The sequence below is a fragment of the Pteropus medius genome, unplaced genomic scaffold (genome assembly GCF_902729225.1).
Source record: "Pteropus medius unplaced genomic scaffold, Ma_sr-lr_union100, whole genome shotgun sequence".
Taxonomy (NCBI): Eukaryota; Metazoa; Chordata; class Mammalia; order Chiroptera; family Pteropodidae; genus Pteropus; species Pteropus medius.
The window spans coordinates 25,950,539-25,977,691 of NW_024344240.1; the positions used below are offsets into that span (position 1 = coordinate 25,950,539).

The following is a 27,153-nucleotide window of genomic DNA, read 5'->3' on the forward strand; positions in this document are numbered from 1 at the left end:
GAGCCAGCCAAATCCTAGCAATGATCAGGAGAAAAGACTTGAGGCCCCAAGTCCTCTGCAGACTGCATGCAGCATATGCACAAAAGTGGGCCAGGGTCTTCCTCAGTGATGGGCCCATACAGTCCCTAGAGAGTGAGAAAGTGACAGAGGGCTTTTGCAAACAATAACTGCTTAGTTTTCCTACCAAGTTCTGGGTGAAGGACTTGCAGGGTGGAGAGAAGAAGTACTGTCATGGTAAGGAGAAACCCTCTGCCCCTCCCGCTCCAAGTAGACCTATTATATCCCCTACATCAGTCCACACTAACTTCACAGCTATGAGAGGTGACTATGTGAAGTGTCACCAGCCTCTGCTACAGGTGCTCAACTGGCTTAAGAGCCCTTAGCTCAGCACTCACAGGCCCGATGAGGTCCTGGGGGAGATCTCTGTAGAGGAGTGCGACCCACCAGAAAGAAACAAGAGAGAAGACTGAGTGCCCCCAAGGGGTAGAAGAGCAGTGGAAGCTAATGGGGTGGGGAGGAGTGCGGGAGACAGTGAGGCAGAGAGCTGGTGAGTACACAGGTATGATTATGGGATAGTGAAAAGTATTGTAAAATAACATAAGAGTGACCCTTAAAAGCATCTAGACAAGAGCTCTGCACTGAAGAATCTGGAAACCAGCCCTTTGGGAAAATGAAAGAAAACTCCCTGCAAATTTTACTGCTATCTTCTCTCTTGTGCACTGCCGTCCTAGACGTCTAATAGTTTCCTCCTGCCAACCTCTCCTTTTAGTCAACATACTTCCCTCCATTCTTTTTCGTTTAGATACTATTTCAGTAAAAATCATCAGGATTTCATTACATATGTATTCCCCAAAATGCAGAGCATCGCCTCGCTATGAAAATACCTAGTTTTCTTTCTGAGAGGAATACAGCCTGGGAAGAAGGAAGACAGAAGCTGAGCACACACAGAGCTCATGGGAGGAAGCAGCCCCAAGAGTGAACAAAAGCAGCGCTGGGCCAGGTGAGGAGATGAAAAGGACCCTAACCTGCACCTCAGGTTGGTCTCCTCTCACTGCCCCCATGTGCCCTTGGCAGCACAGACTGCCTACTTCTAGCTTGGTGGTAGCACAGGAAGACAACCCTATGACTAGCTTCCCAATGGATCAGAGAAGTAACTGGATTTACTGCTGAGCCATAAATATGTTTCTCAGAGAGCAAAGGCCAAAGAGAAGGTAAAATTTTTTCAAAAGATCCATGTGAAATTAGCAGCTAGAGATGATTTTTCACTCTAGTTGCACAGATATATCCACTCACGAGTCATCTTTAAGGGTAACAATAACAACCAAAAAACTTTCATAAAATAAGCAGGCTTTTTAAAATGGGTATCTCTGCTATTCATCAAATTATACGATGGCCTGATGTCATCTGTAATTAGCCCCTTTTGTTTTTCAGAAAAGACTAGCTAAAGCATTTCATATGCGCTCCCATCTTGCCATATCTTCCTTCTCCATCCTCTTCGTACTTGAGAAATCCCCACACTGGTAAGAGCTTTGGCTCTCTCAGTATTTCTACCTCAAGGTCTCTCACTTTCAAAAGAGCTAAGCAAATGTCACTTGCTTATTGATCTAGACCCTTGCCCTAAGAAGTTATACCTGATACTTAAATGCTATTCCACATTGGCACATATTTTGGAATGGGAAAGGTGGCAGACATGAGAAGTCATTAGACTTTTTATAACAACACAGACTCTCAGGATCCGTATCTGATCTGAATGCTGGATGGATGAATGCTCTACTGTGAATACTACTTCCAAGGTCAGCACTGTTAGCAAAAAGAAATCTGGCTCTTGGCTGGGTGACAAGAGTGAGCAAAAAGCAAGAGGAGAGGGGACCATCCCCACTTTCCCTCTGTTCCCCACCCAACACAGCGTGCCCAATCTGTGTGGCTCTCAGCATCCCATGCCACTATTCATGCTCTTTTACCCTCTCATGGTGGGGACTCTGCTTGCCACGGATGTCAGCATCAAGATCCCTGTACGTCTGTTGGCAACAAAGTAGAAATTTAAGCTCCATCTAAATGCTCTATTTGGACCTACTAAGTGACAGTGCCAGAAATTCAGAGTTCATTTCAATACAAATCCCCTGTCCCCTACTGAGCCCCACCCCAAGGAACCACAATCCCATCTATATCAAATCCCATGACCCAAGGACAACTTCTTGCACAGCCATTCTGCCCACCTGGCCTCTAATGAGGTCAGTTACACAGATAAATAAAGAACTACAGTTAGTACAAAGGTGGAACAAACATATTTCTTTCAAATGTGGCACAAGATTAAAGGCATTAAGAGGGAGGTTTAAAAGGAGCGGTAGGTTAGAAGGGCGAAGCTTTTCACAAGATATTGGAAAGGAAAGGTGGGGAGATGGAAACTAGCTGAAATATATGACCATTACAACAGTCCAGAGGGAACTGTAGGGTGGGAAGTGGTCCCTTCATAGGAACATGGGACAAAAGCATAATTTACTAAAGGGAGAAGTGCACAAAGACTGGAAATGTTTTCAGTAAACAGATAGGAATATCTGTTTGGGAGAGTGGGAATCTATAAGATGGGCACATGATATCTCTGTTGACCTGAAGAAACCATTAACACAACAATCATAATCAAAGGAGCAGGAAAGGCCACTCTTATCAGTCTTTAGATAACTGAGGATTCACCTTATGGCCTTGTACTGGTGGAAACTGATCCAAAGCTATCACTGTGGCTACTCTTGTCCAGAGCCCACAGGCATACTGTCTCCACAGGCAGGATGAGGCCAACGCTTAGGCTCCAGAATCACATCACTAAGATTCAGTTCCTGGATCCATCTGTATGACTTTGTATAAGTCACCTCCCTACCCTATGCCTCAGTCCCCTCATCTGTAAAATGGAGATGATAACAGCATCCGATTCGTAGGATTATTGTGAGAATTGATTGAGATCACACTTGAAAAGAACCTGCAGTACCTGGGTCACAATAAAATGCTTCTAAATGTTAGCTCTTATGACGAGACAAGGCATAGGGTAGTACTACACCTACAGTGGCCCAGGGGCACAGGCTGAGCCTTTAAAAATCAGACATATTTTAAGGATTCGCTTTTTAAATAGGCCGCCTTAGTTGAAGAAATGCCTTTCCGTAGATCTTACTTTTAAAATTAGTATTTTATTTTATAGGGATAGACTACAAAGGTCAACAAAGTCATTCTATAAATGTTTTATGTGTGTGTATGTGTGTGTGTGTGTGTGTGTGTGTGTGCGTGCTTGTCAAAAATGTACGCTTGTTGTCCTAGTTAACATGTTTGTTTTTGAATGATCTGCCAGGAGTGTGAGTGGGGTGGATAGGAAGGGTTGGTGTTTGCTGGCAGAAGTTGGATAAGTAAGAGGCAGGACTCTCAAAATTAGAAGGAAGCAAACTCATAGTGAAGCCCTATAAAAAGCTTCCAAAAGTTCATATGAACTCAGCCTCCTTGGGCAGCAAGGTAAAAATGGCTGCTTTAAATGAGGTTACATAAAAATATGTTGCTCTCCAGGGCTTTTGGACCTTTCAACCTAGTTTGTGATTGCACAGTTGTATTCCTATGACTAGATTAAACCACAGGGTTTGAATGTAATATGCATGATACTGAGGTCCAATTAGGAATTTGCTCATTTGTAGCAATAAAGGTTGCTTCTGCTACAAATGGTCTATTTTTTTAATAGTGATCATTGAAAAGAGAGAATCCTGATTTGGTCTCTACCCCAGCCATCTACACAGGCAGGCAGGAAGACATAAACAGGACAACAGAGCATGCAGAGAAGGTCACCTGCTGGCCGCCAGGCACCCGACAGGGAGGTGGAGCAGGGGGAGGAGAGAGTGTGATCACTTTTTTGGGGCAGGTCCGAGAACGCTCCTTTTCCCGTCGCTTTTATACCAATAGACACAAACAGAGAGAACACTGGTGAAACAATGGCCACATTTAGGCTGGTTCTGGAAGGACCAAGGGGCATTTGCCGAAAGCATCCCAGAGGCCCCCTTTCCTGCCTCCATCCTCAACAGCAAGTCACTGTATGGTCAGGGAAGGTGGTGTGTCGCAGCCTGTTGTTGGCCTCCAGGTTGGACTTACACTGTTTATTAGATGCAGCTGGTCTTGGGGTCAGACTTGCAGTATAGTACTTCCAAAATGCCAGGGATTAGGGTATTCTGCTCAGTTGGTTATATCAGAGAAGTTGGGAGACAGAAGAAATGGGCTTGGTTATAAGTGGAGAGAGAAAGGACACACAGGGTGCCATCGCGAAGGGGACATGGAGACTCTCTCAATGGCTCACCACCTGTATACCCAACAGCAGCAGAGCAGCACTCTCCCTCAGGGCTACCTATGAGAACACTCTGCCATTGCATCCCTCTGCTCAGTCTCCTAACTCGACACTCAAAAGGTTCTAGAAAACTACCAAGGAAATACAAGAAAGTGCAGGAAATAGGATATAAAAATTAAACATCTTCACCACCTGAACACCAAACCTATGTCCGTGGATTGCCTCCCCATCCTGCCCCTCTCCATTGCAATCCCTTCCTTGCGAGTCTGTCTATGGTTTAAAGAACCCTGCAGTACTTAGGAAACAATCGCATATTCCTAGTCAGAGGAATCCTCACTTCCTCGTGCCCAGATGACCATGTGGGGCAGCACACAGGTAAAGCCTGGGAGGAGAAACAGTTCTAGAAGTTGCGGGGTCAGGGAAGCAGCTTCCCTGTCTGCTCCCACCTCACATGACAACCTACTTCCAAACAAAGGCTGGATAATGTGCAGTTTGCCTGTAGGATGCACTTCTGAGATCAAAAGGCAAAAGGGTGGGGAGGGAAGAGTCAAAGTGTTTACACAGGAAAGTAAAAAAGAGAAGTCACTGGCAAGCAGTGGTGTTATTCACTTCCTCTTCATACTATGACCTAAGTTAAAACTAGTCCTGGCGCCAACTCCGCCATCACTGTTGTGCTTGCCACACCCTCCTGCCTTGATCTGAACTACTTCACAAGAAACACAAAGTGAGTCATGATAAGGTGCCGCCAGTCAGCCCCTCATTCCTAAAGGGAGATAAAGGGGACCAGCAGTCAAGATGAGTCAGAAGTAGGCTCCAATGCACCACTGGAGCCCCTCTATCCCTAAGTTTCTGTAGCATCTGGCATTACCCTCCAATGTTCTATCTTTTAGGAGATAAATTTACAAGGCCAAGATTAATGAAACCATCCCTGCTTTAGTGATGAGAAAAAATTATATGTGAAGATAATGCATTTCACATGGATGTAAGAACTGTGAGTGATCGTTCTTTCACATCCAAGTAAATTTACAATTCCCAACTCTACACAACATGAAGCATACAACCATCTAACAGGATTTTCATTGCTCATAGTTTCTCATTTATCTACCTAGCTACTCTGTCATTTCAGTGCCCACTCCATAAAACTCAGGTTTGAGTTTAATGGCTCTATTCTGCTGCCTGTATGGCCTAGAATATTCTACTTCATTGACTATGGTCATTTATTATCCAGGTGACAAGCCAGCTGTACGTCTCCCATGTAGCACCCCACACAAGGTTGGAGGTGAGCAGATGCTTCATAAACAGGAGAAAGACAACCAGGCCCATAAACACTAAGCTCCTGACATCCCTTCAGTACAGCCCCATCAGGCGAGGGGCTGATTTGGCAGTCTTCATGAGGACAGGGGCCTCCTTGGGTGGCCCAGGGTCCTCGGGTCGCCCTTTCTGCTCCTAAGACTTCCTGGGGGCAAGCCTACCCACAGCTGTCCAGGAACATGTCACTGATGGTCATCTGTTCACTCACCTACATGTATTACAACTGACCTCCCTTCCTCTTTGTTCCTCCTATCTTAGGGTACCTTTGTAAGTATTGTAAGAATATAGTTTGGGGGAATCTTAGTTTAGAGTTGACTTTCCCAATGAGCAGATACTCAACTAAAGATTACCTTTCAAAATATACCTTCCACCTAGACTTAAAGGAAAAGAGTAAGAAAATAAAATGGAAGTGAATTTCCAGTGACCAACTCCCCCTCTCTTCCCCACAGAGAAACAGGCAGCTTGGCTTCTGTTATGAGTTTGGACATTGTTCCCAAGCTTCCAACTCAGCCTCATGGGCCTTGCCTTTGATGTGGCATATTATTAAAAGAAAGGTTATAAAGGAACATTTTGCCTTGAATATAATTCAAATAAAACCCAACTCGCCAGCACCTCCCAGCAACTGCTGTCACTCTATGGCACAAAAGGGAATTGAGAGTCAGCTCCCTTGGCTAAGAGTCTTAGCCCTCTCAGAGTCTTAGCCCTAAATGATACCAAACCATGTAACAGCAAGTCTAGCTGCACTCAATAGAGCAGGAAGATGTCAGCGTGAAGTGGGCGAAGTACAGTAGAGGCCTTCAGTCCCTCTGATGGTTTCCTAACCAAGTGCCATTCCCCCTCTTTCTGTCCCATTCTGTATTGCTTAGGAGAAGCAGCTTTCCAGGAGATCCTGCAACTACTTTAGTGACAAGTTCCAAAATTAAATGTAGACAAACATCAAGAAAATACCTATGATCATCTATATTCAGGGTCTGAAAAAAATAGAAATAATAGTTCAAAATGATTTCCTGGATAACAGTTTCCTACTTAACATGGAAGGCTCCACTGCCCCAATTCTCAGGCTTGCCGAATTCAGGGTTCTCTTTCCAACAGTCATGAGGACACATGTCAGCAAAATGTCAACTTGAGACAAAGGTTATAATAGTATAACCCTAAAGGCTAGGGTACCTGAACGATTTATCACACAGCTTTAGTTAGTTCAACACCAAATTAAGAGCCCAACCTTCTAAATGGTTTCTCAATTCTCAAGGAGTTAAACAAATCATGCAATAAATCAGTATTATTTGTTAAAACTTTTCCCTAGAGTCACAACTCAAATGAGCACAGAGACGCCCTGCCTTTGTGAGCTAGGGTTCTAAAGCACAGGCCTCAACCCTGGCTGGCTTAAGAGGAAGAGCAGGGTGGGAAGGCCCAGGGAGGCAGCACCCATTCTGGTTCCTGGGCGTTTCCTTTACCTGTTTCCACTGAGGGGTGGGAGCAGGGCAATCCTGCTCAGGTAGGCAGCAGGACGGCTGGCTGACCCCACGCTCTTGTGTCGGCTGTGACACACAGGTCAGGTATGGATGGGGGAAAGGACATGGAGACAAAAGAAAATAAAATACATTAAGGTAGAAGACATAAAAAAGGTACTCGTGGAGGACAGACACAAATCTATGAACTGGAGTGATGGCGGTGGAGCCATAAAATTAATTCTTAGAAAGTTACACTTATAAAGGAAACGAAATACTCCATCCCCCAAATCAAAAGCAAATGCAAACAACAACAACAAAATAAAACAGAAGCTGTAATTCTCATCATTCTTTTCCCCAGCTCAATGCTCTGAGCCTAAAATGTTAATTCTTTTCACTCAAAATGAAAGCAACCATCTCAAAGAGAACTTTCTGTAATGGAAAGCATTCCAGCCTTCCTGAAGTGGGTAGGACCTGAGGCTGTAGGAGCTGTCAGGTAACCTCAAATGTTTGCCAACAATACTATCATCTTCTCTGTGAGCCATAACCAAAGACTAGATGTGAGAAGTTAATTATGGCCAGACTCCAAGCAAAGTCAGTGAGTCAGTGCCCCTTTTACCCTGTGCATAGGAACAATGACTGATGCATATGGAGAAGATGAAGAGAGAGAAAAAGAATGCAGAGGATGGGCTCCCTTTTTTCTGGACTCGCTCTCAGGCCATCAGGGAGTTTTATAAGAAACTTTCAGTGTGAATTTTGAAATCTCAGCACCTCCTCTTGCAAGAAGTCTTAGTGACTTTTAGACATACAGGAGGAGAGATGAGATCAAACAAGGACATCGCTTCAGACTCCTATCTAGCACTCTGAGGCATGACTTAGGATGCAAGCAAGTTAGTATCCATGAAGAATCTTTAAAATGAAGATAGCCTGGGAAAATTATCTGCAACACACAAAAGAAGCTTTATAATAAGGATGTTTATTACCTCTGTACTTTATCATGAAAGATGAGAAACAACTGAAACATCCAACAATAGAGGAAGAGTTAAGAAAAGCATGGTGTATACACACGCACACTGGACGATGCTTGCAAAAATTTTGGAACAACATGGGAATACAACCAAAGTTATATGAGAAAAGCAGAATAGAAAAGTGTATATTAAGAATGGCCTCAACTACAAAAACAAGAATGCACTAAAAAAAGACTGAAAAGAACTGTAACAAAATATTAATAGAATTAGAGGTGTCTTAATTACCTTTATTATACTTCTCAGCACTTTTCTCAATAAGCATGTACTTCTTTTATAATTTAAATGTGAACATATGCATATGAATAGGTATATTGACATAAAATTTAAAATTCCTCTGCTAATTTTTGTCACAGACACCTCAGACATGAACGGTGAGTATAAAGCAGTGCAGAAAACATGAGGAGCCTCTGAAATGCTCTTGTCTGCCACACTCACATAGGGGAAATAGCAGACACCAATCTAGAGCCCGTGAATTCTTGGGTCTGTGACATACCCCGTGTGTCATTCAATTGAAAAGATCTTTCCTTCCTATGTGGCCAGACCAAATGTGGATGGAAGGTGTAAGATGGGGTTTACCTGTCTCCTCAGGCCAGTGGACTGTGGAGGCGCATTCTCTTCAAATTTGGCCAGCAGCTGGGTTGCCATGTACTTCACTTTGTTCTGGTTGCCAAGAGCCACATCCATCCTCCTGTCCGTCAGAGTGCTCACCAGCGTGGGCCTTCCTCCTCTGCAGACCCGGGGCGCTTCCTCCTGATGAATATTGACACCCCCAAACCAGCCTCTGTTAGAGAAGCCCTCAAATGCCCTTCCCTCAAAGAAAAAGTACAGCCAGGGCCTGACATAGTGGCTGGTATTTCTGACTTAGGTTGAGCTCAACAACTCTTCAAAGTTCTAATCTCAGGATGGAGTATAAAAAGGTACTCGAACTTTTGTTGGTGGTGTCATATCCCGGGAGAGCCACTGCCCTTTGCCAGATGTGTTATTCCAAAGCGACAGGAAAGTCCTGGTGCACATGTGTGCGTTTGTTCCCTTGGATGCTCTCCAAAAAATTAAACAAAGGCAAAAGCATCTGCCCATAAAAATTCTCATAAAAGATGAATATGAAAAGATCTAACAAAACTAATTAGGAAATTAAAGATTTCGGACAAAAAGAGCAATTCAGTATAATCTTCCAGCAAATCCCAGAGAATTCTCACCTCTTCCGATTGACTGGTTTTTCTCCTTTTTCCAGCACCATCCAAGTCCTTTTCTTTTTTATCCTATACCAAGAGAGGAGAGAAACTGCATTATTCTAGTTACTATGCCTTGCCATTAGGTTTGCAGCTGGTTAAGAAAAATAACCACTCTTCTATTCACCTTGGGAGAACGCTTCCGAGAGATGGTCTGCCCAAGTTTGCTTAGGAAGGAGATGGGGGATTTCGTGCTGGCTATCAAGACTACTTTCTCCTCAGCATTCAGGTCCAAGGCATCTGTGAACAGAAAGTAATGTTCAAGGACAGCGTTGGAAGGGGCCTCAATGTAGTGACCAGAACTACCCTCCTTGCGATGTCTCCTAGAACCTCACAAAACTTTAAAGGTTCATGTGCTCTGACAAAAGCATGAGGAACTGAGAAGGAAATTTCACAAAGAAAACGCCTACTTAGGTTTGGATATTGAGCCTTCTCTTTCCCATCCACATAAATAACACCAACTCTTTCCCAATCCAATTCAGTCACAAAAACCACCACTTTTGCTTTTCAAAAGCTGAAATCCATCTGTGATTGTTAGTTATAGCCGAGTGCTGAAGCCCTCATCCTTATGATAAGAAAATTTCAGGGCAGAGGGAGGTCGTGTAGCTTCAAGTCATTGGTTTTGGTGTATGCAGACGCCATGCACATAGCTGCACACTAATGGGAGCGCTCCCTGAATGTGTATGTTAATGTAGAGTTATGGATTTCTGTTGTTAAAACTGTATATCTAATCAAAAAAAGCCACGGACATCTATGAGAGTACACAGGCTGAAAGACACTGAAGAATCACAAACTGTGGATGCCAATGTTTTATTAGTAACAATAGTCATTTTAAAAATAATAATTGAAACTAACAATATATTGTTAACATTTAGTATGTGCTTCCATTTGACATTATTCTTAGCATATCATAATCTAATTATATATATATAATTAGATTATAATTTTACATATATGTATATATATATATATATATATATATATATATATATATATATATATATATATATATATATATATATATATAATTGGGAATCTGAGGCACAGGAAGATTGAGTAACTAGCTTAAGGTCGAACAGGTGGAAGTACCGGGACATAAACCCAGGTTGGGCACCATGGTTAACACTCTTAAGCATTATGCTATATTTACTCTAAGAGAAACATTTTTTTTGGTAGCACATTGACAGGCTGAGAGTCAAGGAAAGACTTTTGGAAAATGTTAAAAGGTAGGAAAGAAAGAGAACCCAGAGAAGGAAGAGATATAAAAGAAAGAGAATGAGGCCAGTCCAGTGCAAGATCACAGAAGCCAAGGAGAAGGGTCTTTCAAGAAAAACGACATCATTCCATAGTGCTGAATAATGCAAAAAGCCAAGTGCAAAAGAGATGAGAAACGATTGAAGAACGTGGATTTGGTGATTCTAAATGACTGTGGAGAACAATCTGGCAGAGCAGTAATGACAGAAGCCTGATTGCAAAGTGTTACAAAGTTCAGGCAGTGAGGAAGTAGCGCATAAATCACTTTTTCCAAAAAGGTTGGTTCTGAGAGAAAGGGTATGAGAAGGTGGTGGAGTTAAGGAAAAAATTTTGGATAGGAATAATTTTTGCACATTTATAGATAGTTAGAAAGATCTGAGAAAGAATGAGTGTTTGAGAACACAACAATAGAGAAGGGAAAAATAATGGGGCAAAGTTCCAGGGACTTACCCTGATAGCTGACCAGTAAAAACAGAGTAAGCACACTTGCTTTTGGGGGTACTGATGAAAGACATGTTCAGAAGGAAAGAAAGAAAAACCAGGTAACAGCAGAGGACACAGAGGACTACCACACCAGCCCCTGCAGCCCTTACCGCTGGAAGGGAGTGAGTCCTTGAACATCTCGTAGAACTGGGTCAGGTACATCACCATGGACAGCTTGTCAGGCTCCCCGACCGAGGCCATCTCTTTGCCTGTCATGATGGGAGAAATGCCCAGTTCCTTCTCGGCAATATCAAAGGCCAGTTGGTTATTCTTCTCCACGTTTTGCTCATCCAAAGAATCAAAATCTCTGAGAAACAGGATGAGGAAAACATATCAAGATGGGTTGCTTGTCCCCACACCAGAAAACACAGTATCATGGAGTCACCATTTTTTCTTGGTCATTCAGCTAAAATCCTGTGGGCAGTGCCTCACTGAAATCTGAGGGCAAAACTGAAATGTAAATCACCCTCAAGAAGAAAGAATGATTAAGATCTACCCATTAAGGAAAAAAGAGGAGGAAAGTTAAAAAAACTACCTTCATTTTTCTAAGAACATAAATTTCTTATTAAAATGTAAGCTCAACGTCAGGAACTACCTTTAATACGTATTCTCTTGCATCTTGTGTGTAACCTGTACGTATTAAGCTAATGTTCAATAATGATAAAAATTCTATTTGGATCAGACTGCTTCTAAAGGCCTGGGACTACTACTCACAGTATCCTTCGGATCTCACAAGCTGTTGATGTACTAAATCAGCTATGATAAATCTTGCTCAGCCTTCTACTTGGAAAGGAAATTCCAAAACTTTCCTCAGAAGATTTTTCGATTACTAAATTTCTTTAGTTTTCCCAAGTATTTAGATTAACAAACATTTCTGAATGGGTTTCAAGTTTCTTGCTATTCAATTAAGTAAAGACTGAGAGCATTCTTCTTTAGGTGATTTAAGATTAACTGGACAGGCCTTACTTTGTGTTAACTACTGACTCCACAGCAGTTTTTCATTTGTTTAAATTTCCTCTCTCTGTAGATTAAGGAGGCCTCATCCCGAACGAAGTCACTATAGTCTAAACAGTACCAATACTGTGTACTGCTCTGCGTTGTTCCTAGAAAATCTCCTAGACCTTTTCCAGGCAGCCTTCAGTCCATTCTAACAGAGCTGTGTTTCCTTGCTCCATAATCACCTCTCCACCCCACCTGCTGGGTTCTCTTCAGTTACTTCTGCCTTCATCTTTTTTTTCCCTGCCTTTCCTTGGGAATAGAAATGAGTCACCCGGCCCTTCTTCTAAAGCACTTCTATGCCATTTCTCACAATCTTTCTCAAGCTGCTCTCTCATCATCCCCAGCCCCTTTTTTGGTGGGGTGAGTCGACGCTACTGTCACTTACTTTTCACCAACTAAGCATGAACTGAGGGAGAAGAGCATGGGGATCACTTACCTTTAGCCAGGCAAATCAGAAATCCCCATTCCTAAACCACACTATACAAGGCTGTTATTATAGCTCTTGCCTCATTAACTTATAACCTAATATAAATAAGAACAGTCTTTTAGGATTCCTTAAGTGATCATTAAAACAAAACAAACCCACAAAAATTGGGCCCTTAAGTGGACCTAATGATAAAAGGACAAACAGCCAAAATAATTCAACATGCTCTGCTTCTGTTTCCAAATATTCTTGTTGGGCTCCACAGTAACAAATGCCCAAGGGAGAAATTTGAGAGCACTGGCCACTGCAGTTGACCTGGGGTCACCCTTTTGTACTGATTCTGCACTTAGGTGAGTAAAGAATGACCAAAAGAGATGTTTACTGGTATAGGTGAGTGAGGCGACCTGAGTTTTGTGGGCTTGACAGAGTATATTTGCAGAAAGCAGAGTCTTAACAAAGAGGTAACACCAATCAACCATCATAAATTGGGTAAGTATTCACTGTTTTCTGTTATGTTGGTAGTGACATCTGCCTTCAGCCAGCCAAATGTGCTCGCCAAGTTTTCCTTATGACCAATGCATTTGAGAGATAGTTGGCTGAAAGAGTTCAACCTGCAGCCAATAAACAGTTTTCCTTTGTGTGAAGTTAACAGGCCCCAGGTGAGTGTTAAAACGAGTTTTTGACCTTCAGAATGCTCTGATTTTAAAAACTCAGCTAATCATTTTTGGCTTATCTATATAATGCTCGACATTCAGACCCTAGACCAGAATATAACTAAATCAAAATATAACTAAATCAAAATTAATCACTGCTTTCTAGAGAATCTTACTATTCTCATTCTACTATTCTCATTCTAGGAAAAAAGAACAAAATTTAGCTACTTGATAGCAGGGTTCTCTGAGCTCCTTAGGGAATATAAAATAAAACACGTTTGGTCACGACTCACATCAGATCAGGACGGTATCTATGGATGATCGCACACAGGGCCAGGCCACTTTTCCAAGACATAGTGAGATCTGTCACATTGACCCCTGCGTAGCCATCTGTTTGCCTTTGGCACCAACCCAGCAGTTTGCTTGAACGAGCTACAGACTCTAAAACAACAAAATAATTATTAATGGAAGTATGGTCACCTATAGGATTAATATGGGATACTCTTTGTAGTACACATACCCAGTTTGAAAAGTTACTGAAAGTAGGGATAACTGGTTTTCAGTGCAATTTTAGGTAGATGAGAAGCTACCAATTTACCCAGACTCTGAGGTCAGTGGCTATCCTCCCAACAGAATGATAACTCACGGTGGGGGTGATCTGGACCTACTCCTGCTCCTGCCCTTCGTCCCTGCAGCATTCCTGAATACTGCCTAAGATGGGAGAGCGCCATCTACTGAGCTGTCGCCTCACTGGCCACAGTTCTATTTCCCTGGAGAGTTGCTAGGCAGCTAGCTAGCTGAGGAAGCTCCTTCCCTTCAAAGTTAACATTGGGAGGATTAAAGTAGAAAAGGTTCCATTCTATCTAGCAGCATATTAAAATAAACCAATAGTACATGAAGCCTTGTTCTTACACTTTCCAAGGTACAAGCAATTTGCAGGATTACACTGGCAAGGCCAAGGACCCTAGACCAGAATGATTCCTCAGGCCAGGCTTGGCGCTCTGTATTATAAATGATCACATCTTGAAAACTGAATATGTAAACACATACACTTGAAAATTTCCTAGTTCATATGTTGTCCAAAACATAAAGAACCTTTAAAAAGAAATCTGTTGTTCTTAATTGTATTAGAAGACCTCTGATATGGAGCATTTAGAAGAATTTGTAAACTCTTGTGTCCAAGAAAGTCTGTTCTTTACTATATAGAGCTGAAAATATCTAACTTTATACTAAATTATATAGTGATTTGTAAACATAATGAGATAAAAATCACATATAAAAATCCTGTTTCCTTTAAGTCTTTCGATCCAGTATGTATTGAGTGACTTCAATATTCCAAGCTCTAAGATAATAGTGAACAATGATAAACTCTCTGCTTTCGAGATGACACCCAGTGGATGAAGATGAAATGTTTCCAATGCCTGATGGCTGTCACATCCACCTTGATATCCCAATAGCATGTCAAATTCAAAATGTCCAAAACAGAACTCAAACCTTCTCGCCTTCCCATTTCCTTGTTCGGATTGATGGCAGCACCATCCACAACTAACTCTTGACCCCATAGTGCAACCAAACTGCCAATGCTCATGGACCCTGCCTCCTTAATATTCTCTCTTACACATAATTAATCATGGAATGACAAAATGGCTACCATTTTGACCACCCACTATATGCCAGGTGTCGTGATAGACAAGCAATGCATGTCACAGAATCTTCGTGACCATAATCTGAGGTAGGTGTTTGTTACCCCTATTTCATAGACAAGGAACCAAAGTTCAGAGATGCTAGATAACCTTTTCAAGTCCAGTCACTTTACAAATGGCAAATCTTTGACTGGGACCCAGTGATGCCTGGCCCCAAAGTCAAAGTTCTTCTAATTATGTTCCACTGTCTTCTCTCTTCTCCATCCTCAACATCAATACCAGATTTAGGCCTTTACAATTGTTAGCTTGACTATTGCAATGGCATTCCCCTTCTTCATCCCATCTTACAAATATAGGTATACTCATGTCATACTCCTTTAAAACAAATCTTCAGGGGCCCTTCAATATCCCAAGAATATGGAATGGCCTTTATCTTTATCACTGCATCCTAGCAATATCATAAGACTCAGCTAAAATGCTACTGCTTCTTCCATAAAGTCTTCTCCCAAAACCTAGCTGGCATGTGTGTGCCGAAATGTTTTCATTCCCTCTTTCTTTTTCTCTCCCAACAGCATCTGTACCTGGTTTCTCAACCTCAACATTATTGGTTATTTTTGGCTGGAAGCTGATTTGTGCACTGTAGGAGGTTTAGAAGCATCCCTGCATGCCAGTAGCACCCTCCCCCAGTCATGACAATCAAAAATGTCTCCAGACACTACCAAATGACCTCTGGGGGGCAAAATCATGTCTGGCTGAGAACCACTGCCTTACACAGTATTGTACACACTAACAGCTCAATGAATAATTAAGACTTCTCTAAACAGGTTACCTGCATCTCAAAAGGCCATCACCAGAACTCACCATTGCGAGTCAACTTTGGGGTAGTTCGGGAATTTACCAGGTTCTCCATTTCCAAATGAATATCTTTTGTTTCTCCAGTATCATATAAATGGCGCACCTGGAAGAAAGTTAAAAAGCCATAAAGAAGGAAAATCAAACACCAAGTAACAAATTCTCACCTAAGAGCAGAATGAGTGAAATGAAAGGCTGGGAAAGCAGGTTGGACAAAGTTTAGATAGAAGTTATGATGATAACCTTTAAATCCTTTCTGGAATGTGGTAGGGTTACATAAAAACATACATATTAACAATAAGAATTTATGCTAAAAATTAGCTACTCAGCCACAGAAGTTCCTCTGATAGTCTCTGTTGGACCTTTTTTAAAAAGAAGTTTACTTTTTTAATGACAATAGATATAGTAAAGTTTAATCCATTTTTATAAATGAATGTACCCATATAACTACAACCGAGATCACACTTTAGAACATTCCTAGTCTCAAAGTCAGTATCTTGTTCCCAAAGGTGACCACTATTCTGATTTCTATCACCAAGGATTAGTTTTGCTTGTTGTTTGAACTCTATGTAAATGAAATTATACAGTACATATACTTTTGTGAGTGGTTTCTTTTACACATTTTTAATGTCTCTGAGATTCATCCATGTTGTGGAATGTAGCAATAGTTCAGTCTTTAATATTCTACGATTAATTTATTAATTCTACTGATGATGGATATTTGCCTGTTATGAATAAAGCTTCATGAATATCATTTTATGTTGTTTGGTACTCATATGCACTTGTGTTGTTGGTATGTTGGACCACTAATGCAACTAACAGCTGGTTTCATGACTACTTTATGAACTTATCACACACAAATACGGAAGGCCTACAGGTGTCAACTTTGGGTAGAAAGCGAATAAAAAATTACACTAGAACGCAGGCAAATATTTGAATGGGCTGCTTTCTAAAAACTAGTGGGCTCTTTGGGATGACTATGCTTTGTAAAATGTCATTCTCAATATACTAATAAGGCTTTAGACAGCCTGAGAAATAACTCAGTACAAGAAAATGACCAACAATATATTTTACTTGTAGTGTCTTAGGTAGAGAGTGAGCCTCTCTGTAGGTAGCAGGGATGATTACCTTCATTTTACAGAAGAAGAAACTGAGGTTCAGAGAAAGTGAAATGACCTGTTCAAGACACAAGTAAGTGACTTGTAGTGATAATGCAAGTGGAAGTCACATTTCTTGACTAGGGAACAAGTGCTCTTTCCCTACGACATGTAATTTGAATTAGAAGCATGGGATAAAGTCCTGGATCCATCATTTTTGTCACGTTTGATCTTCTTGACAAGTCTTCAACAACTCTCTGCTTTAGCTGCTCAATCTGTTGATGGAAAATAGTATCTACTTCAGCCAATTCAGAGAGACATCTACTTGGATCTACTTAAAAGAAGTGCTGTGTATATGTTTTGTATTAATAGACACATTTTAATATTTCAGAGGTCTGATCAATCCCAGAAAGGATACAGATGTAGATCACTGACTAGAAGGCTCTTACCTGGCTTGGTCGGAGGAAGCTGACGTTAATATTGGGATATCTGGTGACAGGGTCTATGCTGTATTGACTGAAGTTTTTACTCACATTCTCAGGGGTGGTCTGAGGCAGCAATCTATAAATGCTTTCTCTGCAATAACATATAGCAAGGTACTCAGAACAGTGACAAGTACCATGAACATCTCCTTCTCCTTTGAGAATATTTCTATTTTTTGACAGTCCCCAAATTATCTGAAGGATATGACAAATCCTCATCCTTGACGAGTTTCCTCCAGTCCCACATCAGCTCTTGTTTCCCATTCTTACCAGCTCAATGATTCTACAGACACTGGCCTGGTTAAGGGCCAACAAGAACAGCAGGTACATTGCTATGGGCAGGGATAAAAAGCCTGATGCTAATTTAAAAGGCAACTAATTTACTGTTCTGTTTTATTTTTTAAAGTATGCTAATATTTACTTTTTAAGAGAATTGCAAATGAAAAAAGAACTTCCCACCACATTTATCCAAGGTACCTTAAGTAACACACTTAAAAGGATATCAACCAACAATTTTATCCAGGAAATCCTGTTTATCTAGTTTTTCTGGTCAAGGCATTTGGTCTTTATCAGAAAGCAAATCCTAGGATTCTTAACTCATTTGCTATAATCTGCTTCAAAATATCTTACAATTGAAAGTTTGAGAAATGTTTATAAGTAGTTTGGTGTTTTCCTTTGAATTCAAAGTCACTTTTCATTTCTTCTCTTATTTTAGTTTGTCTCTTATTATCACACTGATTTCATTAGTATAAGTCTTTCTAGTTTAAGGACAATGTATTGTTTTTATGCACTTGTTTCTGTGCCGGTCATAAAGGAATCAGATACCATCCATCAGCAATAAATTTAATTGGAAAGGGATTAAAAAAAAGCACTTAAGAGTAGATAATCTAAGTTTCTATGATATCTTGAATAAATATCTTGACTTTCCTCTCTTAAATATGAAAACATCTTTAATTAAGAAATGGAGAGAGAGAAAAAAAGAACCTATGCTCTGCCTGAAGAGCAAACCACTCGTCACAGAAAGGACCCCCGGCTATTTCCCATTACCTCTCTGCCAGGACTTCCAAGGGGCTTGTTCCTAGAGACCAACTTCGTACCATCCAGGCAGAGTCCATAGCAGCTAGAAAGCCTCGGGCAATTCCTGTTCCCATTGGCCAAAAAGGCTATCAAGGAGATATAAAACAAAGAATTAAAACAAATTATCTTTTAAAAGAGGAAAACTATACTAAAGAACTAAGAAAGTATTTGCTGTTGAAAGTTTTTGGCAACTGTTCAGATACTGGACTTCTCTGCTTCACAAACTGGTAGAGGGGAAAGTCACAAAAGCTACTGCACTTTCATCCTTAACTTAGCAAGTCTGGGATCCCCGTGGCCTGTAATCATTTCCTACTTCCTGATATAACACCTATAGGAAGTTCACCTATGCTGTACAACGTTGTAAGACACTCACTCTACAACTCGGGTGCCCAGATTTGTTCCCAATTACTATTAAGTGCTGCCATCCTTAACACTCACCTCTAGGAGGCTGTCCCCAACAAGAGCCACTAGTAACTGGTGTCCATTCTGCTCTCGCACCAAGGCGGCATTTTCGGAGGCGTACATACAAGTGAAGTCAAACATGGCCACGTCAGGTTGCCCATAATGATTGATGGCAAAATCCAGAGATGGCAGTTGCTGTTGGGTGGAGAAGTCTGCTGCCTCCCTGGCATAGTTCAGCAGAGCCTCTTGATCCACATTCTCCCGGGAAAGCAAGAGCTCTGTGTCAGCGTAGTCCTATCTCCAGAAAGGGAAGAGGCTCGATGAAAAAGCCCAGGTACAAGCCTAGCCAGCCAGACCCACAGTACACAGAGCAGACATAACCAAGTTTTTCATGGCCTTTCCCTTCCCCTTAAATTGATTTCATTTTCTAAAATAACTCTTTTACACAAATTAAAAAAAAGGGGGTGGGCTATTTTGAAAAGAACACAGGCTTTGCTGCCTAAAAATAGTTCTGGCTTTCCCATTTACATGGAGCGAGTCACTACTTCTTTGATCCGGTCCAATCTACTTCACAGAGTTGCTCTGAATAGTAAGTTAAATAATTTATGGGATGGTAGATGGTAAACTAAAAAAAAGCATTTTATAGTTTATGTTATTATCAGCAATCATTATCTTTTGGATAGCAAATAACTTTTAGAGACCTTATGAAACACTCGGACTTGCATAACTCAACAAAACCAAAGGAAGAACCCAAAGCTTCAGTGCCAAAAAGATGTGGAGATGGGAGCAACAGTAGCCTAGGAGACTGGGAAGAAATATATTAAAAATGGAACAGAAGTTTTAAAAATAGTAAGATTCTGAAAGCCTCTATAGAACCCCATAAATGAAAAAATAATGAGAGAAAACGGGCCTTTCATATAAAAGAGTGAAGAACTTGATTTTTTTGTTTTAGAGGTTCCTGGCATAATAGCCAAGACTTTATCCTTCTAAAGTGGGGCTTATGGTTTCCAAGTGTCCCTGATCGTACTTTCAGCTACCACTACAAGATGTTAAAAGACAGAATACAAATACTCAAGTTGGTCCTCAAAACAGTGTTTGCTCAACATTAAGTGGCCATAATGGATTTAGTATTTAGCAACACACATGAAAGGCATGGCCCTTGCCCTCTGAAAAAAAAATAAATAAAAAGGAAAAGTAAATCTTGGCATTTCAGACTGTTCCTACATATTTTCAACTGATAACCATAGTCCTACCTAAGATGGTAGTCTTAACTCAGTCCCAAGGCATACCAACAGGCTCACTGGCTATTTCTTTTTGATAAAGCATCCAACCAAACACATCTTGCTTATGCTCTTGGCAGAAAGGGCTATACACACACTGCTGGGTCTTGTTTCTTCTTATAGACATAAAGGGCCACAAGGTTGAGAAACAAATACAAGGTAATGGGTGGAAAGGAGATTGTGCTGCAGATACACGCTCATCAGCGTGCCCCCAGTACTGCTCTCAGATAAAGCTACAGTGGATGCAATTCAGACTAAAGTGACTGGACTCATTATCATCCTGCAGAGACAAAGGATGTCCTGAAATTCAGCTATGAGTCTGGCGGGAACTGTGCAGGCCTGAATCAGCACATCTGGTGCCTCTTCTCTCCCTCTTACCTTGTGGGGACAGTAATTCTTGAGACCAAACGAGATTTAAGAAATTCTCCTTAAGGAACCCTCCCCTTAAGGAACCCTCTACCCTCTAGTTTTCTGATTTCATATTCAGATCATCATCTCAGAGAACATCATATAATTAGTCACCTAGAAAAAAAGGCTGAGCTGGACCTGGCTAAGGATGGACAAGAAGCCCTATTTGTTAGTTTATTCAGAGGTCTAAATACACACACCCTGGCCCAGTCAGTGTTTCCTGGACCTCTGACAGGAACATCTTCAATAAAACCAGAACCATTCTCAGGCTCTCATAAATACCAATTATTGCTTCTTGGTTAAACTCCCTTCCATCTAGGACCCCCTTCCAAAAGATGGCCTATTAATCAACCAATAATCAGTCATGTATGGAATTCTCCAGAATCACAAACCAAATAATCTAAAATTAAACTTATTTATTCATGAAATAATATCTGAGATTTGCTTTGGAATAATCCAATGACAGGAGTGAGAAATGGGTTGAGTACCAGTGAAACGATATTGTCCATATGTTGATAATTGTTAAAAGCTAGATAATGGTCACATGGGGATTCATTATACAATTCTCTCTACTTTTGTTCATATTTTAAAATTTCCATAATAATTTTTTTTAAGTTTAACTAAAAAACATTAGAGTACAGGTTACCAGGAGATGAGTTAGGGGTTCATTTTTATTCCCTTGCAGATAAAACTCATCAGACAATAAAATTCTTTCTCTTGGTGATCATACTAACCATTAAAACATAAAAAGAGGTTTGAAAGAAGTCCATCACTCACATGCAGTATCACCCCTTTGTCCAGCAGGCTCTGCTTTTTGGCTGTCATAACAAAATAGTGTGTGTCATCTTTATAGTAGACGATATTCTCCAAATCAATACCTGCAACCAGAAAACAAAAGTGTGCTTATAAGGGTTTACTGAGATGAAGATACATTAGGGAAGCCAGAAAGATTGTGTGTGGGTCCACAGAGACCAAGGTCGGAAAATTCTAGGCAGGGAAAAAGAGAATATAAAAGATATCCGACCCCAGATTCTTACTTCCTATGCATTCAGTTCATAAAAAGAAGGGAACTTTGTTTCTCCTTAAGCTGCTCTATAATTCACTTGACACTCTAAGTTATCCTACGAACAATGATCAGTAGTAAGCAGAAATATAAGGACAGGAAGAAATAGAAAGATTAACCTCTAGTAAGGCGGTCTGGGTTAGTTACCAGGTTAAGCTTCTTTTATAGTCATCAAGGTAACTGGAAGACTCTCCTAGAACAGAACAGACAACTGGATGCCTGGAAGCAGAGAGTGAACTATTGACTCTTTAATTCAATTAATCTAAAAAAAATAGAGAATTGGAATTTGTTACATCAAACATCTAAGTTAATCTATTCAAAAGCTATCATCTAACAGTCTCATTCCTATCTAGCACATGGTTTAACTCAAGACCAAACTGGAAATAATGAAGAAGACCACACACTCAATGCCTGAAGTCAGGTTCCCAATAAACCAGAGAACTACCAACCAACAGCTTACTACATCAAGCGCCCTCACTTAGAGCTATAGCATAGAGGAAAGGGTTTGAGAAGGCAGAATGAACACTTAAAAACAATCGGATAAATACAAACTGAACCCAGAGTAGCCCAGTCCCTGCGACGAGGATAAAGAACTCTAGAGAGTTGGAGACAGTGATATGGAAAGCACTACACTCAGAACAAAGCATGGCAGTGAAAAAAGAGCAGAGGGGTAAATAATGCAGCAGTAACATCAATGACCACCCACCATCCCACCAAACCGTCCAAGAGAAAAATCACAAGTGGTTATTTAAATTTCTATCCTTATTGCTTTCAAGGCATCGACACCAACCTGTGGCTTCTCTAAGCTCCTGGAAAAATTTTTGGTTGAATATAAAAGCCACGCCACTGATCTCTTCCACTTTGGCTTCTGCTGTTGTATTTCGGTTAATAAAATTTGCTGTAATGGCAATGGCCAGTTTGCCACGAAATTCTTTCCGACGAAATCCTGGAGGGAACAAGTTTTTCAGAGGTGGCTACAGCTGGCTAGAGAGGAAGACAGATCATTTCAAACAGGAGGGGGTGTTGATGACATTAGGGAATGTAGGGGATAGGAATCAATGGGAAAATTTTAGGGCATCTCTTCTCTATCCGAAAATAAGGTGTTTACCTAACAAAGAATATAACAATCCAGGAAAGAAGTTAAAGTCTCCCACGCACTAACAAACGATTTGAAATCTGACTGACCAGAATATTACTCAGTACTAGGGATTCTATTAAAAAAAAGGGGATCTATCTGTTTATTAAACTTAGGTTTAATCCTGCCGTACCAACTCATCGAAGTACAGCTTGTCTCTGAGTACCCTAACAAGAGTGCCCTGTAAGAAGTAACTCAAGTACCAGTTGGCTAGGGGAAGTCTGGGACCTACCATTCAATTAGAGTAGGTGACACACATATGCAGATTCTTAGGAATGTGGTCTCTGATGACACAAACTCTCACCCAGGTTCACTCTGCTATAAACCAGGCAAAGAGCCTTGACCAATACCTTCTAAGGTGTTCCTACGGCCATCTCCTCCAATGATCACTTCAAATTCATATTCTGATACAGGATGTGTTTTGGGGTGCACCAGTGCCCGCCAACCTATCCCTGTGGATCAAAGTCAAAATGAAGATCATCACCCATATCACCGTCATACATCTACGACATCTCTAGATACTCAGGTAAACAGCCTCCAAGCCAAAAATACTACATTTAAAAGCTTGGGGAACAAACCACAGAAAGAAAGAGGCTTTGACAAAGGCTCACAAAGAAACGTTCCCACCATATGATTTTCTGTAATGAATACAAGTGCCTGAAATGTCTACTACTATGTCAAAGGCTCCCTCATTAAGTCAAACATTTCTCAAAAGATACCGGCTGTACAAATAGAGAAGGCCCTTTTAACTAGTTCTAAAAACAACCTGTAGACTCATACTTTTCTGCCTTGATTTCATCTTTTCTCAACCATTCAATGCCCTTTTATCCCTCCTTCCTTTGTCCAATCCAACTCACGTTCATTTTCTTGGTCCTCAGGAGGGTGTACAAGTCCTTGGAATTCCACATTGACATGGATTTCAATGCCTAGGATCAAGGCTACTTTCAAGAGTATTAATTGAAGCTGACGGATACCTGGGTGAACAAAAAGATTACACTAGTGAGGGGACACTAAAGAGAGTTCCAGTCAGTGGTCACTGCTCAGGTTCCCATCTGTCCATCTACACCAAGTTTATTCAGATTCTCAAAGCTCCTGTAACAGGAGACATTTTCCAAGCCTTGTTCCACAGCTCTTTCTTTATAGAGAGCAAGAAATAATCTAGAGAAACCCACAAAGCCACTCCTACATCTTGGGTGAGGTGTTCAAAACAACCAAAAGCTCTGAGACAACATGAGATTATGGCCGACAAGATTCGGTCAGAGCCATAACTATATAGCAGAATCTACAATCTTTATAGGGCATGCTAATTACCAGAGGAGGCAGAAGATGTGCACCCACGGGTATGCTTTCCAGTTCGATCCAAAGGGGGCTGCACCACTTCCTCAGATTCCCACTGCATCTCTCCTTCATCTTATTACCTCACTGATCGTCACACATTCTTCTGAAGTGGGAAGGGGAAACCTCAATGCAAGCTTAGTAGCCTCTTACCATTGCCGCCTCCCACCACTGGTCTACAACTGTAGAAACTAAGACTCGAAATGACTGAAAATCTTGCTCATTATCACAGTGAAGTTTATTTATTTATTTACTGTTCCCCATTAGTACCTACTAGGTGCCAGACATGGAAGCGGTCCCAGGTATACTGACTTAAAACTCTAGTCCCTGATGTAGGACTGCCTTAGCTCCAAGACAAATTCTGCCACACATAAGGCAGACAAATCCACTGAATTAATGACTCTTGGTCCTCTCTTAAGACCAATCTTACCTACAGCCTGTGACTAATCTGCTAGGAATACATGCAAATCCTCCTCTAAGTCATTCAGTTATTTTTCCCAGCTTACCACAACCCGCACCCTTCTGAGTCACATGTGCAGACTCATTAAATCCCATGCTAGCACATATTTTTTATTTGCAGACAACTGGGTTCCAAGATGCTTTATACAATACAGTCCAACAGATGGGCAGGGTACAACTCCTCTGCCAGTGGAATGTGGCAGCTGTGCTCAGTGTTCAGTAAACTGGCACGGCCACTTCAAATAGCAAAAAGTTCAGTAGTTAAATGTATTTACAGAGCACATCTAGAGGAGCTCAGAACTAAAGTTCCCTGATTAGCTTCCCTGGAATCATTAATGATGATCAATAAACAAGAATTCAACTTCATAATGTAGACACTATTTTCCTGAACATACACAGTCATGAAACAAAATCACTGCATTGACTTGTATTTACTCTACTGGATCTCAGAAAAGCATAGGCCCAAGCTGAGCTTGGAGATGACAAGAGTATAGCAAGAGCTTCCTAAGCTGTAGACCTCGTGCGAATCGCCTAATCAAAGGGACTGCATTATCGACTTGCCAGTCAGAGAACAAGGAGTCTGCTTCTGTAACTGTGGTTTCCCTAGAATTATGTCCCCACATTTTGTTTTTATGTTAGTAGAGCGTCTTTCAAATCACATCACAAAGAGCTGCATGCCTTGTGCTTCCTTCACTGGACTAGGAACCATCAGAGGGTCAAGGCCCACACTGGTCATCTGTTTCCTAGCCTGGCCCCAATGCCTATCCCACCATGGCCAAGTGCTGAGAGATGGTCCAAGACCTAACTTAGAAATCCCTAAGCTAAATTCCTGTAGTTAAGAGCCCTAGGCTACAGAACCACTGCATGGTAGGTATTTTGACTCCAAGCAAAGCATGTTTTCTAAACAAAAGATACTAGTGATATCAGAACAAACTGGGCTGTCCAGTATGAATTCCTCAGATAGCCTGCCTATCTCTTTTACTGAATAAGTTGGAAGGTTATGAGGGCAGGATCCTGCAGGAGAACTGGTTTTACTTACTAATATGGTCAATGGCTCCAGCACAGAACTTGCCATAGAACTTCTTGGCACCCAGACCTCGTAGATCATGTATGGTGAATGGCCAGAGATGCAAGACATTGTTGCGGGAGAAGGCATCTCGTTTCTCAATAACGACCACCTTAGCTCCCAGTAAGGATAAGTCGATGGCTGTCCGAAGACCACAGGGGCCAGCTCCAATGATGAGACACTGAAAAATATAGCTGCTTTCAGAGCAAAGACAGCGCCTTTTGAGAAAGCTCACATTTCTGTAAAAGTTTCATGGTCTCATAATCATCATTCCCTAAAGCCCCCAAATAGGGCTATTCTCCCCACTACCAAGAAAATTTCAAACCCATCTGGGTCATAGTGGAGCACCTGCAATGACATGACAGAAAAGCTGGTGGCTGCTATGGAGAGAGAAGACTTTTAATTGTCAGTGCTGACAGAAACCTAGCGCGTGTTCACCTCATAGATCTGCAACATATTTAAATGGTTTATCATTTCAACAAACGATTTAAAAATCACATTTCATCTTTCATCAATAGGAGAGGACCTTTTGGAAGGTTTCTAAGTCAAGGAGATTTCTGTCTGAGGAGATGTAGATTATTAAATACAGAGTCCAGGCAACCTTAGAATCTTGGAACGGGTCTTCCACTCAAATGATTCCTAAGAGACAACTTTGAAAGGCCAAAGTTTTATGTGCTGAAAAGAGCTCTAAAATCACATCTTTAGACTGAAAGTCCAGGAAAATTATCTTGAAAATCCATTTTCCAGAGAAGTACTCAAAGTGAGATGGGGCACCTTAATTAGTTTGCATTGCATGTGCAGAAGAAAAAGAAGACATGCAATGGTTTTTGGCTTTGAATTCCTTTTATTCTTAATAAAACTCCAGCACTACTCATAAAAGTCACGCCTTTGAATTTTGCTGATAAGAATTACCTAACCAAACTCAACTCCACCCGTGATGGGTCTCTAGGCATCCACACCAGGGCAAATTAAAACTCATAAAAGAACATTAGTAACATAGTCATGAAGTCATTCACAACTTTGTTTCCCTCTAGCTTTTTCTCCCAGAAGGTGTGTTCTTATATAAGGAGGAAAGCAGGAAATGTATTGTTCTCTTTCCACTTCTTCACACCTATCCCTGCACACAGGTGACTGAACGTCTCAGGTCTTTGCCCAGGCCTACCCGTTTCATGGAAACACTGTTTCTATAGATTGTGAAAAAGAAAACAAAATAAATAATTTGGTTATCAAAACGGATCTTTGGACTATGGATGAAAAGAGGTCTAAAGCCTGTGGCGAATCCCCAAGTTGGCAAATACTATCTATACCTTACCAGTTACCGATTCCAGAAGGAAGACAAGCACCATGAAGCCATGTTCATATAGAGTGCTAACGGGGCCTGGCTACTTCTTTGCTAAGTGGCCTGCATCCTCCTAACAGTGTGAGATTCCAAACAGCCTAAGCAAAACAAAAAAAGTCGCTATACCACTTGACTTCAGTTGCTCTTAAATAGTTGAAACCCTGAATGTCAATATGTATTCACATGAAATAAGAATAAGGTCTGACAGATGAGATAGTCAAATGAACATAAGTAATGGATCCACAAACCTTCAATAAGGTATAAACATGACTTCATATACTAGAGCATGGCTTGACTTGTTCTACTTTTCAATCAGTCTACAGCTAGTCAATCTTTTTTTCTTGGCCTACTTCTACTCAAAATCTTTTCTTTTTTGGTTA

The 27,153-nt window shown here is 41.1% G+C and overlaps 1 protein-coding gene across 8 annotated transcripts in view; it reads right to left on the reverse strand.

The window, feature by feature from the left end:
* MICAL3 (microtubule associated monooxygenase, calponin and LIM domain containing 3) overlaps positions 1-27,153 on the reverse strand; it is a 188,963-nt gene that overhangs the window by 88,304 nt on the left and 73,506 nt on the right. For 3 of the 8 annotated variants that reach the window (XM_039869263.1, XM_039869261.1, XM_039869259.1), the window contains exons 3-19: positions 25,408-25,615; positions 23,432-23,548; positions 22,925-23,026; positions 22,230-22,385; positions 21,154-21,254; positions 18,725-18,982; positions 18,257-18,372; positions 17,177-17,303; positions 15,640-15,736; positions 13,429-13,576; positions 11,170-11,366; positions 9,450-9,562; positions 9,290-9,352; positions 8,670-8,843; positions 7,072-7,155; positions 3,817-3,915; positions 1,962-2,018 (exon numbers count right to left, since the gene is read on the reverse strand). In XM_039869263.1, the coding sequence (XP_039725197.1) occupies positions 1,962-2,018; positions 3,817-3,915; positions 7,072-7,155; positions 8,670-8,843; positions 9,290-9,352; positions 9,450-9,562; positions 11,170-11,366; positions 13,429-13,576; positions 15,640-15,736; positions 17,177-17,303; positions 18,257-18,372; positions 18,725-18,982; positions 21,154-21,254; positions 22,230-22,385; positions 22,925-23,026; positions 23,432-23,548; positions 25,408-25,615 (2,217 nt within the window). The remainder of the gene's footprint in view (positions 1-1,961; positions 2,019-3,816; positions 3,916-7,071; positions 7,156-8,669; positions 8,844-9,289; positions 9,353-9,449; positions 9,563-11,169; positions 11,367-13,428; positions 13,577-15,639; positions 15,737-17,176; positions 17,304-18,256; positions 18,373-18,724; positions 18,983-21,153; positions 21,255-22,229; positions 22,386-22,924; positions 23,027-23,431; positions 23,549-25,407; positions 25,616-27,153) is intronic. The other 5 variants (XM_039869262.1, XM_039869260.1, XM_039869264.1 and 2 more) reach the window with 2 other exon arrangements.